Source organism: Dama dama, chromosome 1 (assembly GCF_033118175.1).
Source record: "Dama dama isolate Ldn47 chromosome 1, ASM3311817v1, whole genome shotgun sequence".
NCBI classification, from domain to species: domain Eukaryota; kingdom Metazoa; phylum Chordata; class Mammalia; order Artiodactyla; family Cervidae; genus Dama; species Dama dama.
The window spans coordinates 19,649,030-19,666,099 of record NC_083681.1 but is presented as its reverse complement, the minus strand read 5'-3'; the positions used below and the strand labels follow the sequence as shown (position 1 = coordinate 19,666,099).

The following is a 17,070-nucleotide window of genomic DNA, read 5'->3' as shown; positions in this document are numbered from 1 at the left end:
TGGGAAGAACGGGCTGGCTGGCAGGTTAACAGGGCAGGGCTAGCTTACACAGCCCAACTGAAAAGGATGAACTGAAGGCCAACCTCTAGAAAAAAAATATAGACTTGAGAGAGGTTCACAGGAAGATGATTCAGAAGAACAATATCTGGGACCAATCATGAGGCTTATCCCACAAGCCAAGTCTGAAGTGAAAACAGTCTGGGGAAGAGTAGGGGTAGTCCTCGTGGGAAGTAAAGAAGAACACAAAAAATAAAGCCTACTAAACTAAAGAACACCTGCTAAAATGTAGAAATGACAGGAATCCAAAAAAGCACAATCAAAAGAATCAGAAGGGCCCGGGCACAGCAAATTCCACTTTTGCCACTTTACTAACTGTGAAACATTAGGCAAGCAATCAAACTTTTCAAAGCCTCTGTTTCTTAACCCACAAAATGGGGATAATACTGTACAAGGTTGTGTGAGAAGAGATATTCAAAGGCACAGGAGATGACAGAAAACCAAGAAATGTTCATTACTTCCTGATCTTCTTCTACAAAAACAGTCATCTGCAAGAAATTTCTGGAAATAAGTTAACATGGTTCATTCCCATTTTTGAAACAAATAATTATGGAGATTAAAAAACAAAACAAAACAGCTAAACCAGCACTCTGCTAAAGCAGTTCATCAGCATGCCCAACCACTCCTCAAACAAGGGCATTACTTTCTCTAAAGTCCTTTTTATTATCAGAGTATAGCTGATTAACAACAGTGTACTAAGTTTCCACTGTATCAGGGAAGTCCTATATACATATGAACGTGAAAGTCGCTCAGTTGTGTCTGACTCTTGGTGACCTCACAGTCTATACGGTCCATAGAATTCTATAGGCCAGCATACTGGAGTGGGTAGCTATTCCCTTCTCCAGAAGATCTTCCTAATCCAGGGATTGAATCAAGGTCTCCCGCACTGCAGGCGGATTCTTTACCAGCTGAGCCACCAGAGAAGCACAAAGAATGAATGATCTGCCCTCCCTGAGGTTCTAATTGAGGACCTTCAGATTATGAGACTGACACTGCCTACTGCACTAAGAGGGCAGACAGATATACATATATTCACTCTGTTTAAGACTATTTTCCCATATAGGTCATTACAGAGTATTAGGTAGAGTTCCCGATGCTATTCAGTAGATCCTTTATTGCATGCTAAGTCACTTCATTTATGTCCAACTCTTCCTGATCCTAAGGACTCTAGCCTGCCAGGCTCCTCTGTCCATAGGATTCTCCAGGCAAGAATACTGGAGTGGATGCCAGGCCCTCCTCCAAGGGATATTCCCGACCCAAGGATCGAACCCACATCTCTTGAGTCTCCTGTATTGGCAGGTAGGTTCTTTACCACTAGCGCCACCTGGAAAGTCCAGGTCCTCATTAGTTATCTATTTTATACATGAAAGTCACTCAGTCATGTCCAATACTTTGTGACCCCATGGACACAGTCCATGGAATTTTCCAGACCAGAATACTGGCGTGGAGCCTATCCCTTCTCCAGGGGACCGTCCCAACCTAGGAATCGAACCAGGGTCTCCTGCAGTGCAGGCAGATTCTTTACAAGCTAAGCTAACCAGGGAAGCCCATTTTATACAAAGCAGTGTGTATATGTCAATCCCAACCTCTCAATTTATCCCTTCCCCTGCCTTCCCCCATAGTAACCCCATAAGGTTGTTTTCCACATCTGTGACTCTATTTCCATTTTGTAAATAAGTTCATTTGTAACATTTTTTTTAGATTCCACACATAAACAATATCATATGACATTTGTCTTTCCCTGCCTGACTTCCTTCATTCAGTATGACAATCTCTAGGTTCATCCATGATGCTGCAAATGGCATTATTTCATTCTTTTTTATGAATAATATTCCACTTTATATATGTACATCTCTTTATCATTCCTTTGTCAACAGTCCATTTAAAAATGCCCATTTTTAAATCAACAGTCTTAAAACATATAAATGTCCATAACATAATATCTTCTATATAATATCTTTGAGAGACATACTGTACAGTATTAATATCCACAAGAACACTGCCAGTTAACTGGACAGAGAACTGCAGCCAGAAAAATATTCATATAATAATGAATTTCATTTAATGACTCCACATAATATATCTACTATCAATATCATTTTTAGTTTTATTTATAACCAAATGATTCATTTCTAAAGGGCACTGTATTTGCCTAGTTACAGTCTAAATATACCAAATTATAAACTCCTTAAATATCTGGCTAAAACATCAGCCAGACCTGTGGTATCAGAATACGGCTTAGGACTGTCCAGATCAATGCAGGACACTGAAAATGTGAAAACTGGTCTATCAACTATGCTAAAATCAAAAAAGTAATCTTATTTTCTGATACTACTATACCTAGAATAAATAAAATGCATCACTTTACTACACCTAGAATAAATAAAATGCATCACTTTTTCTTTCTATAATGCGTCCAGATTCAAAAAAAGCTTTATTTTCAGTACTACCTCAAACACTGCCTAGCCACTGCACTGGCAAACCTCTATCAACTCTTTACTTTTATCTTCCTATTATATTTCATCAAGTGGAAATAACAGCTAACTTACACTATGCTCCTTCTACACACACAAGCTGTACTGGTTACTTTCCCTCTCTAGGCATCTCAATAACTCTGACAGGGAGTAATTTTACAGAGATGGACACTAAGCCTCAGTACTGAAACTGCACACCGTATCAGAAATAGCTCGCCACATTCAACACACCTTCTTGTGGCCATGGTTTTGCTCATTCTGTACTCTCTGCTTCGAATGTTCTTTTTCCCCTTCCTATTAACTCATATCCATTTTTTTTTTAATTTTTTAATTGAAGGATAATTGCTTTACAGAATTTTGTTGTTTTCTGTCAATCCTCAACATGAGTCAGCCATAGGTATGCATACATCCCCTCCCTTGTGAACCTCCCTCCCCTCTCCCTCCCCACCCCACCCTCTAGGTTGATTCAGAGACCCTGTTTGCCTTTCCTGAGCCAGACAGCAAATTCCCGTTGGCTGTCTATTTTACATGTGGTAATGTAAGTTTCCATCTTATTCTCTCCATATAGCTCACCCTCTCCTCTCCTCTCCCCATGTGCATAGTTTGTTCCCTATGTCTGTTTCTCCACGGCTGCCCTGCAAATAAATTCTTCAGTAACATCTTTCTAGATTCCATATATATGTATTAGTATACAGTATTTATCTTTCTCTTTCTGACTTACTTCATTCTGTATAATAGGCTCTAGCAATAGCAGAAGAACAGATTAGTGAGCTGGAAGATAAAATGGTGGAAATAACTGCTGAAGAGCAGAATAAAGTAAAAAGAACAAAAAGAACTGAGGACAGTCTCAGAGACCTCTAGGACAATATGTTAAACTCATCCATCCTTTAAGGCTCAACTTCCCTCATGATGCCTTCTCTACTGCAGTGCCAAGGTTAACATTTTAAAATATTTGGTTTCAACAATCAATAATGAACAGAAATCCAAAATTTTGTACTGAAATTTCAGTTTAGTAATCTGTTAAAGTATAAGCCTCTGAAACTTACTAAGAACCTAGCTCAGTCCCTGGCATCTCGTAGGCCCTCAGTAATCACTGCCAGGAGGAGAGAACAAAGAAAGCAAGGAGGAAAAGAAAGGGGAAAGGAGTGGGGACAAGAGTCAGAAAAATCCCAGCTCCCACATGTTGGAATAAATCAAGACCCACTTGACTTCACACTCTTAAGATGTCTGGCTCTAGGTGAACTGATCACACCATCATGGTTATCTGGGTCATTAAGATCTTTTTTTTGTATAGTCATTCTGTGTATTCTTGCCACCTATTCTTAATATCTTCTGCTTCTGATGGGTTCATACTGTTTCTGTTCTTTATTGTGCCCATCTTTGCATGAAATGTTCCCTTATCTCTAATTTTCTTGAAGAGATCTCCAGTCTTTCCCATTTTATTGTTTTCCTCTATTTCTTTGCATTGTTCACTTGGGAAGGCTTTCTTATTTTTACTTACTATTCTTTAGAACTCTGCATTCAGAGGGGTATATCATTCCTTTTCTCTTTTGCCTTTCACTTCTCTTCCTTTCTCAGCTATTTGTAAGGCCTCCTCAGGCTGCCAATTTGCCTTACTGCATTTATTTTTCTTGGGGATGGTTCTGATCACCACCTCCTGTACAGTGTTACGAACCTCCATCCATAGTCCTTCAGGCATTCTACCATCTAATCCCTTGAATCTATTTGTCACTTCCACTGTATAATCGTAAGGGATTTGATTTAGGTCATACCTGAAAGGCCTAGGGGTTTTCCCTACTTTCTTCAATTTAAGTCTGAATTTTGCAATAAGGAGTTCATGATCTGAGCTATAGTCAGCTCCTGGACTTGTTTTTGCTGACTGTATAGACCTTATCCATCTTCGACTGCAAAGAATACAGTCAATTTGATTTTGGTATTGACCATCTGGTGATGTCCATGTGTAGAGCTGTCTCTTGTGTTGTTCGAAGAGGGTGTTTGCTATGACCAGTGCATTCTCTTGGCCAACAGAATAAATAACAACAATTCTATGTTCACACTAATGTTGCATAAAAAGCATCTGACAAAATTCACCATCCATTTCTAATAAAAACACTGAATCAGCCAGAAATAGAATGAACTTTCTCAACGCGTTAAAAGCATTTACAAAAAACCTATGGCTAACATCAGATGTAATGGTAAAGGACTGAATGTTTTCCCCCCTAAGCACAAGATAATGATGCCCATTCTCACTGCTATTCAACATGCAGTGTAATCAAATAAGAAAATGTAATAATGACATACAGATTGGAAAGGAAGAAATGAAACCATCTTTATTCACAAATACCATGACCAGCTACAGAGAAAATGAAAACCCCAAAAAAATCCAAAGAATCTCCAAAAACAGCCACAATAACTTAATAGGACAGTTTAGAATGAGCAGTATACAAAAACTGTACTTCTATATTCTAGCAACATAAAATGGAAACTGAAATTTTTAAAGTATCATTTATGATAGCATTGAAAATAAAATAGTAAGAGATGAATCTAACAGAATATGTGTTAAGATGCACATGCTTCAAATAATTTTAAAATGCTAAAAGACACTAAAGAGGGCCTAAATAAATAAAAAGATATGTCATATTCATGAATCAGAAGAGTCAGTACTGTTAAGATGTCAATTCTCCCCAAATGGATTTCTAGATTCAATGTAATCTCAATGAAAATACTATAAGACTTTTTGTAAAATCTTACTAGCTGATTCAAAAACTCATATGGAAATGAAATGGTCTAAAAAATAGCCAAAACAAATTTTTAAAATATGAAGTCTGAAGACTGCTACTGATCTAGACTTCCTATAAAGCTGTACTAACTGACAACGGTGCTACTGCTGAAAGGACAGCCGTATGGAGCCTAAGTGAGCCAACACACAGACCTACACAGACATGGTCAGCCAATTTTCAACAGAGTCAAGGTAAGTAGAATGGAAAAAGTGCAGTGACTTCAAAAAGAGTTCTGGTTCAACGAGACAACTGCCTAGCAAGGAGGGAGCACTTGGAACCTCAGCTCTTCCCTCACACCAGATACAAAAATTAAACTGAAATGAATGCTAGCCCTAAATTCAACTGCTAAAACTTTAAAACATCCAAAAGAAAACATAGGTGAAAATTTAAATCAAACTTCAAAAATCAGATTATTGGTCAAGACATGAATACTAGAGTCAGAATACCTAGATTCAAACTCCAACTTTGCCAATAACTAATTATGCATCTCACTATTTTACTATCTCTCTATCTCAGTTTTTTTCCTCTTACTTATATTATGATAGAGTACCTACCTCAGAGGGATTAAACAAGGACCATATGAGATAATGCTTAGAAAATGCCTGATACCTATTAAATACTCAGTAAGCATGTTTGCTACTTTTTAAATTACCATTTAGTTACTTAAAAAAAAAAAACACCTATCCAAGTTTCATAGTTCAAAAGTTAGTGTTCCCTATTGTGAATCTCAGAAATGTATCAAGAGTGAGACTTCAGGTTCACTTTTCATTCAAATGCTGTCTAAAGAAATGATTAAGGATATGGATTACAAAATTAAAAGAAAAATAAGGGAAGGGCAGAGAAACATATTTACTGTGCACGTTCAAGTATCCCAGGAAACAGGTGCTTTACCTGGATTATCTCTTTTATTCCTCCTAGCAGGTGCCTAGTGAGAAACATGAAACTTTTAATAAACCTTCATAAGTGGTCTTTAAATAGAACTGCTGGCTTTCTATTTCAAATTATGGATTGGTGCCCAAAACGAAATGTCTCATTAAAAGTTTAGAGAGACTGAATTGTTTTAAGGGATATTTGTAATTATTTAAATCAGAAAGTACTATGTTAAGAATCACAATGAAGGAGCCTCATATCATAAACCACAGAACCCTATCATCTTACTTAATATTATAATCATGACTCTGGCTACTTTTAAAATATGCATCAGAAAGCCAATAAATGAGAAGATTACAGCTGTCAATCTCTTAAGAGTTCCCAAAGTTATGAAACATGAGAATTCTTTGGCACCTATTCCATCTCTAAAGATATAGATGGGAGAGTTTACAGCAAATTAAGTCATTCTACAAATTTCTGCTGGTTACTTTCCCATACTTCCTCAAAGGCAAAAAGCAGCACATCATAAGAGTGGTAAGGAAATAAAAGCACCCCCCGACCCCCGATCCTCCACTGGAGGTAAACTTACCTGCGGTGTCTTATTCTCCTTAAGATCCAACCCGAACACGTTGTGCCGCTTCACTTTAAAGAAGTCAGTCTCGAGGCCATCGTCCTCCTCCTCGTCATCTCTGCCCAAGAACGGCACAGTGGCTTCCCTGTTCTTCTGTGACTCTTCACTGCCAGGGACAGACTCAAGCGGAGATCCTTGGGCTCTTCTCAGTTTCTCGTCCATTTCTTCTTCATCTTCTTTATCTTCTTCCTCTTTACCACTAATGCCACTAGCCGGTCTGTAACCTGTCCCTTCTGGTCTTTTCCCACCTTTCTGAAGAATAGACATTTTTTCATTGAAGTAGGCTCTAAATTCTTCCACTTCATCATTGGTGAGGGAGGGAGCCCTTGGCTCAATTACTTTATTATCTTCACTCACTACCAGTTCCTTGCTGGGTTGCTTTTGCATTCTCTGAAGAAATCTTATCCGTGGTGCCACAGCAAGACCAAGAGACCTTAAGTATGAGCAAAGGAAAAGAGTTATCTCAACACACTGATGGTTGTGTTTATGAATTTATTATGAAATGGTTCCTCAGGAGTTCAGATGTTTTAGAGCTTTTTTTAAAAAGAAAATGTCCTTCTGAGATATAACTCCACCTTGACAGGTCAGGTGATCCAAAAGATACTGAATACTTGTCACAAAATATTGGAGATGTCTGTTTTCCATTAGGTGGTTAACATGAGTAACAAAATAAAGAGCATAAGACCAGAAAAAAACAACTACTAGATCTGTCTATTGCCAGTATAACTCTCTCAGCTTCAGCTTTCTCAAATATTAATACAAGACAAAAATATCTACCAGGCCTATCTCAGTTGTTGTAAATAGCTGATGCACTAACTATATGAAAACACTTTGTAAAATATATTTTTATTTATATATAAATACTAAAGCTCAGGGGAGGAGGTGGGAGAGAGGCTCAAGAGGGAGCAGACACATGTATACACACAGCTGATCCACACTGCGGTACAGCAGAAACTAACACAACAATGGAAGCATTTATACTCCAATTAAAAATAAATAATATTAAAGCTGGAAAAGACATGGCCATGAAAGAACATATGTTCTCTGCAAGGAATGAATTCAAGTATTATCATCCTCTCTTCTAAGACATTTAACGTGGCATAATAACCTCTATAAAAAAGGATATTTAAACCTGAGACCAAAAAAAGAAAAAAAAAATCTTATTTTCCCCTTCTAAGATCAAGACTTACTTTATGATTAGGTCTTTCCCAGCTTCTAAGTTCCCACAGATGCATTGGAAATAAGCGTTTAATAAAAAGCTAACATTACAAAATGAATCCACTGCCTTTTTCCTAAGACATGATTCACAGAAACTGATGGGTGTAGTTGTAAAACCTGGATTCGGAAACAGAACTATTGAAGTTCAAACCCTGGCTCTGTCAGCTACTAGCTGTGTGATCAAGGACATAATTAAGCCTCTCTATACCTCAGCTCTCTTATTTGCAAGATGGCATGACAAGAGTACCTACATTATGAGACTGCTGTAAAAATGAGCTCATAGATACAGTGCATCTAAAATAGTGCCTAGCACGTATGCAGCCACTTCTGAGCACTTGGCATTATTACTGTTACAGGGATACAGTTAGGATCACAAATTCAGTATCCATCGGAAATTAAAACACCAACTTAAGCAGTACCATGCTTCCCAGGTGGCGCTAGTGGTAAAGAATTACCTGCCAATGCAGGAGACTTGAGAGATGTGGGTTCAATCCCTGGGTCAGGAAAATTCCCTGGAGGAGGGAAGCATTAAAGACCCATGTCTCTCCTGTTTGCTTATATCTCAGCTATGTCAAAGAGAAAACCAGGACAGAATGTCATAAAGGACAAAAAATCAGCTAATAATCTAAACCATGAATCATATTCAGAAATTATAAAATTAGTAACTGGTAAAGAGATAGACAAACACTTTTCCACGGCATCTGATTTGCTATCCATTACCTAAACAAAAAGTCAGTGACCTTACTTTGTTATCTTGCAAATTAAGTGGTTCTAAAATGTTATAAATGACAAATTACCAGTTATACTGAACTTGCAACCTAACATGAAGAACAGAAAATAGCAGCTCACCCAGATACAAGCTTTTATTAGACTCAACTTAAAGGTAAAGGCACTCAAATTCCTGGAAAGCAGGCCAAATACATAGACTTTGCTGTGAAAGTACATATTTCATCCCAGATTAGATTTCAAGCTGACATTCAAAGTATAAGTAAGCCCAAGGGTGCTTCTCTAGGATTCTGTCACTGCTTTTCCCACAGGTAGAACCCCATTGAAAAATGGACGCTCCTGAAAAGATTAGGGGAAAAATATCCTTCAAATACTAGCCAAAACAAGACCAAGAGTTCCATTTTCGTATAACAGCAATAGCAATTACTAAAGAGAGATGTTTTACCATGGTATCTGTGAGCACCTGTAAGGAACACCAAGACACAAAGAATACCCAGGCAACAAGTAGCATGGGACACCAAACTAAAATAAGGGAAGGACCAATGGAGAGACCTGCATCCAGAGCATAAAAAGAACCGTGTGTGGTAAACCAGGTCAGCTTCTTAGAAAACAAGACATTTCAAGATTTCAAAGAATGCCGGTCAACTGCGCTCCATCTCCTTTAAGACCAAACTACAGAAAACTGCCAGCCTAACTTTTAGGAATTTATACTCACAAGTAAGAAATTTCTTTCTGATTGAAGTTCCTGACTGAACTGAAAAGTCAACAAGTTTCCTACAGCTGATACAGTCTTTTTCTCTGCAAATCTTCAACAGATTCTTTTAAGGTAACATGAAGAGGTTTAAACTAGGATTCTCAGAACCAGGTTTCAAACGAATTCCCTCTAACTCTGAGGACTCACAAGCAAAACTATAATATGAATACTTACAGGGCATAGTCAGGTATAGGTAACTTGCTCACATCAAATATTTCTTTATCCTTCATCAGATACACTGAACGTATGTAGGAGACAAAACACTGTAAACAAAAAAGGTTGAGGTATATGACATAACAGTCAGACATGGAAAATGAATTTTAACTGAGATAAAAGAAAGTAATCAAAGGAATAAATTCAACAGTAGTGAAAACTCTCAAAAATAGCTGAGTATATCTCCATTCCATAAAAAAAAAAAAAAAAACTACCTCTTTAGAACTGTAATCTGAGAAAAGACTATAAAATTTGGTTTCATCAAGCCAACTGAACATAAAATAGAAACTTCCCAAAAAGCTATTCTATAAGTTAAAATCATTCGGGCACATTAATGAGAAAAAATAGAGGTTTTGGAATAATGCAGTTGAAATCTTAGTTCCACATCTTACTAGCTGAGCAAGTTTATTATTTTTCTGTCAGTTTCCTCATCTATCAAGATAATATAAAAGTACCTTCTACTTTGAGTGTAATGAGAACTAAATGAGAAAAATGCATGTAGACTACTTGAGCATTTCTTCTGAAATACATTAAATATCAATGAATACCAGTTATTAATAATAATTATTACTGGAAAACATCCTTGTAATAAAACTATTACAACAAAATAAAATTTTACTGTACTTAAGCTTAATAAAATCATAACAGGAAAAGTTTAGGGATAAACTTTTATAAAGTTTAATAAATTCTTTACTGAAATTTCAAGTAATTCATCATTATAATTTCAAGTAGTTTGTCATTAACTTGCACTATTTTCTTCTGTTTGTGTTTAAAAAAAAAGTAAACTATCTTTATGCCAAGAACCATTGCAAACTAAAAAGTAAACGTGGTCCTAAATGCTCTGTCAGTCTGAAAAACAAACAAGCAGCAAAGATGGTGAAATACATCAAAAAGAAGTTTTATTTTTTATTTTAAAATTAAGCTTTGTAAAGTATATTTAATTCCCATTTCTATATTTCCTAAACTTCACATTTTTTCTAACTTTACACTAATCCTTTCTTCAAACCATTTACATTAATCTCCAAACCATTTTCCCTGTCTCCATAGGCGTTAAAATGAATAATTCAAGGATAATTTTCCACCTACAATCACCCACAAGAAATCACCCCGGTTGCTTATCGTTTTTGTTCTATCCAGATTATAATCAAAAGCTAGAAAATCACTTCTGTGAAATCAGATAGCTTGCTGCAGCTGCCAACAGTTAACCATTCTGCTAAACCATGCATGACACCCAATAAATCACATCATTTATTTCAATGTGCTTTTCTATAATCTTGTTCTAGAAGGTTCATTTGCTGTATGCAGAAACCACTGAAACAACATCCTTCCAGTTTTTCATATTTCCTGATTCATAACTGAATGAGCCAGGTATGCAGTAAGTCACAACATCAGAATTCACATACACTATTTTCAAATTGTGCATACTATTTCCAAAGCTTCTAAAAGATTTAACTCCAAGCTTAAAGTATGCTGCTAGATGAAACATGCACATAAATGTTTTCATGCCCAAATATATGCCCAGGAGTTTTAAGAAAAATAATCTGTTTAAAGACTATTTTCACTAGATTTCAGGTAAAGTGAGCTTACATAAGTTTGAATGTGTTTTATTTATATATTTTAGAATGAATTTCATGTTTTTCTCTTATATTTTAGAATTAATTTCTCCTGATATATTGTGGAACTTCTGAAGACAGTCAGACCTGGATTTAAATCTTAGGTCTATCACTTAATAGATACATCACCCTGGACAATTTTTAATTTTCTTAAGTTCCTGTTTTCCCATCTACAAAATCAAATCAATTATCACCTATCTCAAAGGTTGTTGGGAAGATTAAATAATAATACACATCAAACTGTCATATAGGGTCATGCTATGGCTAAGGGCCTATCACATACTAAGCATCTGAATTTAACTTTCATCCTAAGCATAGTGATAATTTGATAAAAAATAACCAGTTAACTTTTTAACTGTAAGATCTTTAAAACTTCTTTGCTTTGAATATCCAGTTTCAAAACCATTAACCCAAAAGACTAACTCCTGACTTTTCTGCTCAGGCTCCTCTACCTACTCAGCATGGCCTTTCCATACCCCCTCTCTATTTCCTTCTTCCCAGTCTCTGAATCCCTACTTACTGTCTAACTGCTGTTGATGTGTTATGGGAAATGCACACATAGATTTCCTATCTAGATCTCATAACTAAAATATAAGTAAAAGAGTGCTGAAAATGAAGAGCTTCATAACCGGGATTCAAATATTTGTCAATTCAAATACTAAACCGCTGTAAGAACAATGCAAAATAATCTCACGTCTTTCTTCTCTAAAGAATCTACTGCCGGGTACTCTAAGAACAAAAAAATAAGTATAACTAAAAGTGACATTTCCTTGGGTATTTGCTAATCAAGAGGACTCATAAATCCAAAAAAGCAGTTTGGGAACATTACGTCACATTTATAGACTAAACCTCATTTCTAAAGACAATTTAGCAAGAATGCTATGCTTTCTGGAAATTTAACCTGTTAATTTTAAAGTCAAGAGAGTACAGTCGAAAGTTAATAACAACTTTACTGAAGAAACCAAGTTGATAACTTTATCAAGTTATCTTGTATACTTAATAATCATTAAGTGGATTTTCTATATGTCTGACAAAATTATGGACAAGTAATATATACTTTTCCAAGTTACTATAAGAAATATATAATTTTTGGACTTCCCTGGCAGTCAGTGGTTAAGACTGTGAGCTTCTACCACAAGGGGCATAAATTCAATCCCTGGTTGGGGAACTAAGATCCGGCATGTCAGGTGGCATGGCCAAAAAAAATTTTTTTAAAGAAAGAAAGAAATATGTAACTTTTTCAAAGTTAAAGAATAAGATAAAGCTATCTTAGAAGTATACTACCTGAATATCTGAAGTAGCAGGAAATGATACAATTGAACTTTATTACATGCTCTAGTCCAAGGAAGGTATCCAATTCAAAAATAACTTACCCTTTGAGCTCTTTCTTTTAAATCTTGATCTTGAGCTAGAAATGATTCCAATTTTTTCTGAACATCTATAAGTTTTTCTGGATTGATTCTTTTATAACAAAAAGATAAAAGTTAAACTAAGACATCTCAATTTTAGAAACTGAAAATAGTATACATTATTTTCTATTTTCCTTGGTATTTTTTAAATCCATAACATCTTTTCTCATCTACGACCCAGATTAGACTGAAATTATACTAGACCTAAAGTTGACTCTGTATATTTCAAATAATGCAAAAAAAATTAAAAAAATAAAATCAGACATTTTCTCTAAACAACCCATGCTGAGAAAAAGATTAGGTTAACACCACAATTAGCAATGTTCCTCTTAAGTCTTTAAAGATAGAAAGCAGCCTCTCATGGGAGGTGGATCATCAATGAAATGGAACAAATGAAGGCAAATGTCATTTTTTATAAGATTTCCATTTTCAGTCAAATATAAAAAAAAACAAATTCAAATAATAAACAGTGTTCAAGGATATAAACATTGTTTTCCTTATCTGGAAATCAGACATAATATAACAGAATTGTTACTTAAATTTGCCCAGGTTTAGAATGAAAATTACGGGAAAAAAATGAAATTCTTACAAGCATCTATTCTATATTTCACAAAGGAAACCCCACTTGTTTTCCCTGATTTTAGACTAAACAATTTTGGTCCTGAAAAGTTGCAGTGGTGACAGGTGGTAGCAGATGAGGTTTTTCTTTAATTATAGAAATATCAAAATACACATAGGTAAAAAACTCACTCAGCCTCAACAATTACAGAGCTCACACCCGATCTTGTTTTATCTAAACCCTTACCCACTCGTTCACCAAATCTAACTACCCTTCAAGTTACTTTTCTCCAAATAAAGCCAGGGTGTTTCAAGGGCCCCAACATAAGCGAAAGTGAAAGTCACTCAGTCGTGTCCGACTCTTTGCGACCCCGTGGACTGTATAGTCCATGGAAATCTCCAGGCCAGAACACTGGAGTCGGTAGCCTTTCCCTTCTGCAGGGGATCTTCCCAACTCAGGGGTCGAACCCAGGTCTCCCACGTTGCAGGTGGATTCTTTAACAGTTGCGCCACCAGGGAAGCCCAAGAATACTGGAGTGGGTAGCCTATACCTTCTCCAGCAGATCTTCCCGACCCAGGAATTGAACCGGGGTCTCCTGCATTGCAGGCAGATTCTTTACCAACTGAGCTATAAGGGAAGCCCCCCTAAAAAACAGTGGTTAGATGCCACAAAGTAGGTGGCAATGCCTTAACCGTATGAGTGCTGTCAGCCCTAGAGGCTCTTCCATCCTAGTCAAGGGGCGTGCTAACCTTCTCTCCTTTCATACAACACAATATAAATGAGCCTACAACCAATTCTGCTGACACTCAATCTAAACGTTTTTGAGGACAGGAGAGCACAATCCTCTGAAAAGGACAAACAATCCTAAAATTAAGTTCATCTAAGAGGTTTAATCCTTTCAACCATCAATGCCTCCTGATGCCAACAAGGTCTGTTTTTCATCTTGTATTCTCCTCTGATCATTTTCTAAAAGAGTTGTTAAAACAAACAAAAAGTCCAAAATCAGACAGCAGAAAAGCTTAGAGGGAGGAGGGAATCAGGTGGACATAATTAGGCACAATAATTTCATGCCTTCATTTTTCTAACAATAACATCAAGACTGCAAGTCATTCTTACTTGATTTCCTTCACAGGCACTTTCTTCTGAAGAAGCTGCTGCACCATCCCTTTTTCTTCTGAGGGAAGCAAAATTAACAAAGCTTCACCATCTTCTTTGTACCTAAACAAAAAAACACAATCTCTTCCACATTAATGCAATCTGCATCTTACATTTTAACAGCATGATGAGTAGGTAACAAGAAAGCAAATTCACCAAATCAGTAAATATTAGGAATACCAAGTTCTTTAACGTCTGTGACAGCAGAAAGCTAGGGCCTCTTGAACATCTTTTTCAAATATTCATTACTACTCACAACTCCTAGTGATTTTGTACTACAACTCCTAGTAAAGACACACAAAAAAGGTAATCTCAAAACATTCTCTTAAGGGTTCGTATTATAAATATGAGGGGAAAATAAATTTTTATAGTTAATCAAATAAACTATTTACTGAGAAACTCTGTGCCAGGTATAAACTGGGAAGAACAAAAACAAGATGAATATCTCTGACTTCGGTGATCTAAAAATATGGTTACCAGAAAAGACAAACACACACAAAACAAAAACAGCCCCAGAATGGTAAAGCAGTAAGTGTGAAAGGACAGCCACTGGCAATAAACGCCAAGAACTAAGAAGTGAAAGGAAGACACTCAAGGTTAGCCAAAGAAAAAGAGAAATATGTCACAGCAAATGAAATTTGAGGTGGGCCTAAAAAATGTATAGAAAGGGAAAAGCTACAATAATCCAAAGAAGAAGAATGGCATGAACAAAGGAATAGGAACCAGGAAATATAACAAACACAAGAGTGAACTAAAGACAGGAGAAAGATAGCATTTTCTAAAAAGTTGAAGGATAAGAAACTCTTTTAACATTCTATATCCAAATTCAGAGACGGAGAGAGAACATACAAAGGCTCCCAAAGTCTAGGCCAGAGCTGCAGCAACAGGGGTCAAGGGAAATCTCAAGGATATCAGAAAGGCATCCAAAGAAGATCTCAATCTTCAGGCTGACTCCTAAACAAAAATAATAAGTCTAACCATCTACATCTATCTTATCTACCCATTCATGCATTCAGGGATGATCTAGGAGGATCAGTCACAAATAAAGTCACGAAGGGGCCATGTTCAAATGTCTGAAACTGCACGTAACAGAATACACACATGAAGGTGTAAGGTGAATGCAGATTGCAACACTGAAATTTAGGAGAAAAAGATTCCCAAAGGAAAAACAAGTCCAAAATCAAATCCCACAAAGGAAGTGTCTTTTAATAAAGATTATCACTGGCTATTTTACATCACACACATCTTTTCCCAGTAATAATGTAAGACACAAATTATCTCCCACACACCAACCCATAAAATTTTCCAGTAAGCTTTTATTTCAAAAAGAAAAGTGCTTTTAAAAAAGCGTAAGAACATTTCCCTCTTTTTTAAAAATGCTTATAAGAATAATTCTATTTACCCATGAGCTAGCATTTATATTTCTGAAGCAATATCCAAGGCCCAAAGCTAAATATATGCATAAAGAGAAACAAATGTTCTTCATAAGACCTACATTTTAAATTCTATATATTTAGATACTTATTTTAAGAAACATTGTAGGCACACACACACACACAAAAAAAGCCCTGCATCTGAAATACAACAAAAAATCTCATTTTTATCATCAGTGTTAGTACCATGTTACTTTTATATAACTCTTCAGAATTTATGATGAGCTTCATTTTACACTGACTTGCTTAAAAACAAGCAACCAATAGAGGAAGCAAAAGTTCCTGAAAGGCCAAGAAGTTGGCCCAAATAAATAAGCAGCTGATGACTACATATTGGAGCTTTAAACTTTCAATATTTATTTTCAACTCTACCAGGATTCCCTCCACAAAGTAGAATCCTCAATAGACTGATCATGATTACCTGATATCAGGAAACTTACCTCTACACATTACAAGGAAAACAAGTAAAAAACAAAAAATTGAAATGTTTTAAAAATCTATACCTGTTATATGATTTTAACTCATTTAACACATATCCGAGTACTACGAATATTAGTGTATTCTCTTGACCATTAAACTGACATGTATGAATTTGCCTTTCATATTTAACATACACCATATGTACCTAAAAGCTGGTCACTAAATATTTGGTGGAAAAATGCAAACAAACCACTAGAAGTTGCACTAGCAGATGAAATTCTGAATTTGGAGCCAAGAGAGCTGATTTCAAGTCCCAGCCCTACTATTCATTAGTTTTATAATCTTGAATAATGAGTCATTTTCTCTCTACATATTGTATTTTCTTATTTATAAATTACAGTTTCAATTATATGATCTTTATTCCTTCAGGATCTAAATTCTAGTATCAATATACTAGTCACCATTCACAATACAAGGATGATCAAGAGGTGTAGAAATGGGGACCACCGCTGGTCACGCTCTGCTATTCCACAGTGCTTCTCTTTTTTGTCCCCTCCCTGCGTCTGCTTCTATCGTCCCTAGGCCTTACCTGTGGCAACAAGCCCCAAGAGTTCCTGTCACTGAGGGAAAACAGTACAGTCAGCCATGCAGATGCAGACAGACTCTAAGAATCAGAGTCCAACTGTTCCTCCTGCACAACGTGGTGCAAAGGAGAGCTTATTCCAGGGAAAAGGGTATCTCTGAGTCACAGAATATCT

At 36.3% G+C, this 17,070-nt stretch overlaps 1 protein-coding gene and 1 non-coding gene across 2 annotated transcripts in view; both read right to left on the bottom strand.

The window, feature by feature from the left end:
* DDX10 (DEAD-box helicase 10) overlaps positions 1-17,070 on the bottom strand; it is a 281,000-nt gene that overhangs the window by 214,425 nt on the left and 49,505 nt on the right. Inside the window, exons 10-13 of the mRNA XM_061144350.1 lie at positions 14,421-14,522; positions 12,710-12,797; positions 9,685-9,773; positions 6,771-7,245 (exon numbers count right to left, since the gene is read on the bottom strand). Coding sequence (XP_061000333.1) covers positions 6,771-7,245; positions 9,685-9,773; positions 12,710-12,797; positions 14,421-14,522 — 754 coding nt within the window. The remainder of the gene's footprint in view (positions 1-6,770; positions 7,246-9,684; positions 9,774-12,709; positions 12,798-14,420; positions 14,523-17,070) is intronic.
* On the bottom strand, positions 13,951-14,075 carry LOC133064964 (U6atac minor spliceosomal RNA). Its single transcript, XR_009694791.1, has one exon. It is a non-coding gene; the product is annotated as a U6atac minor spliceosomal RNA (small nuclear RNA).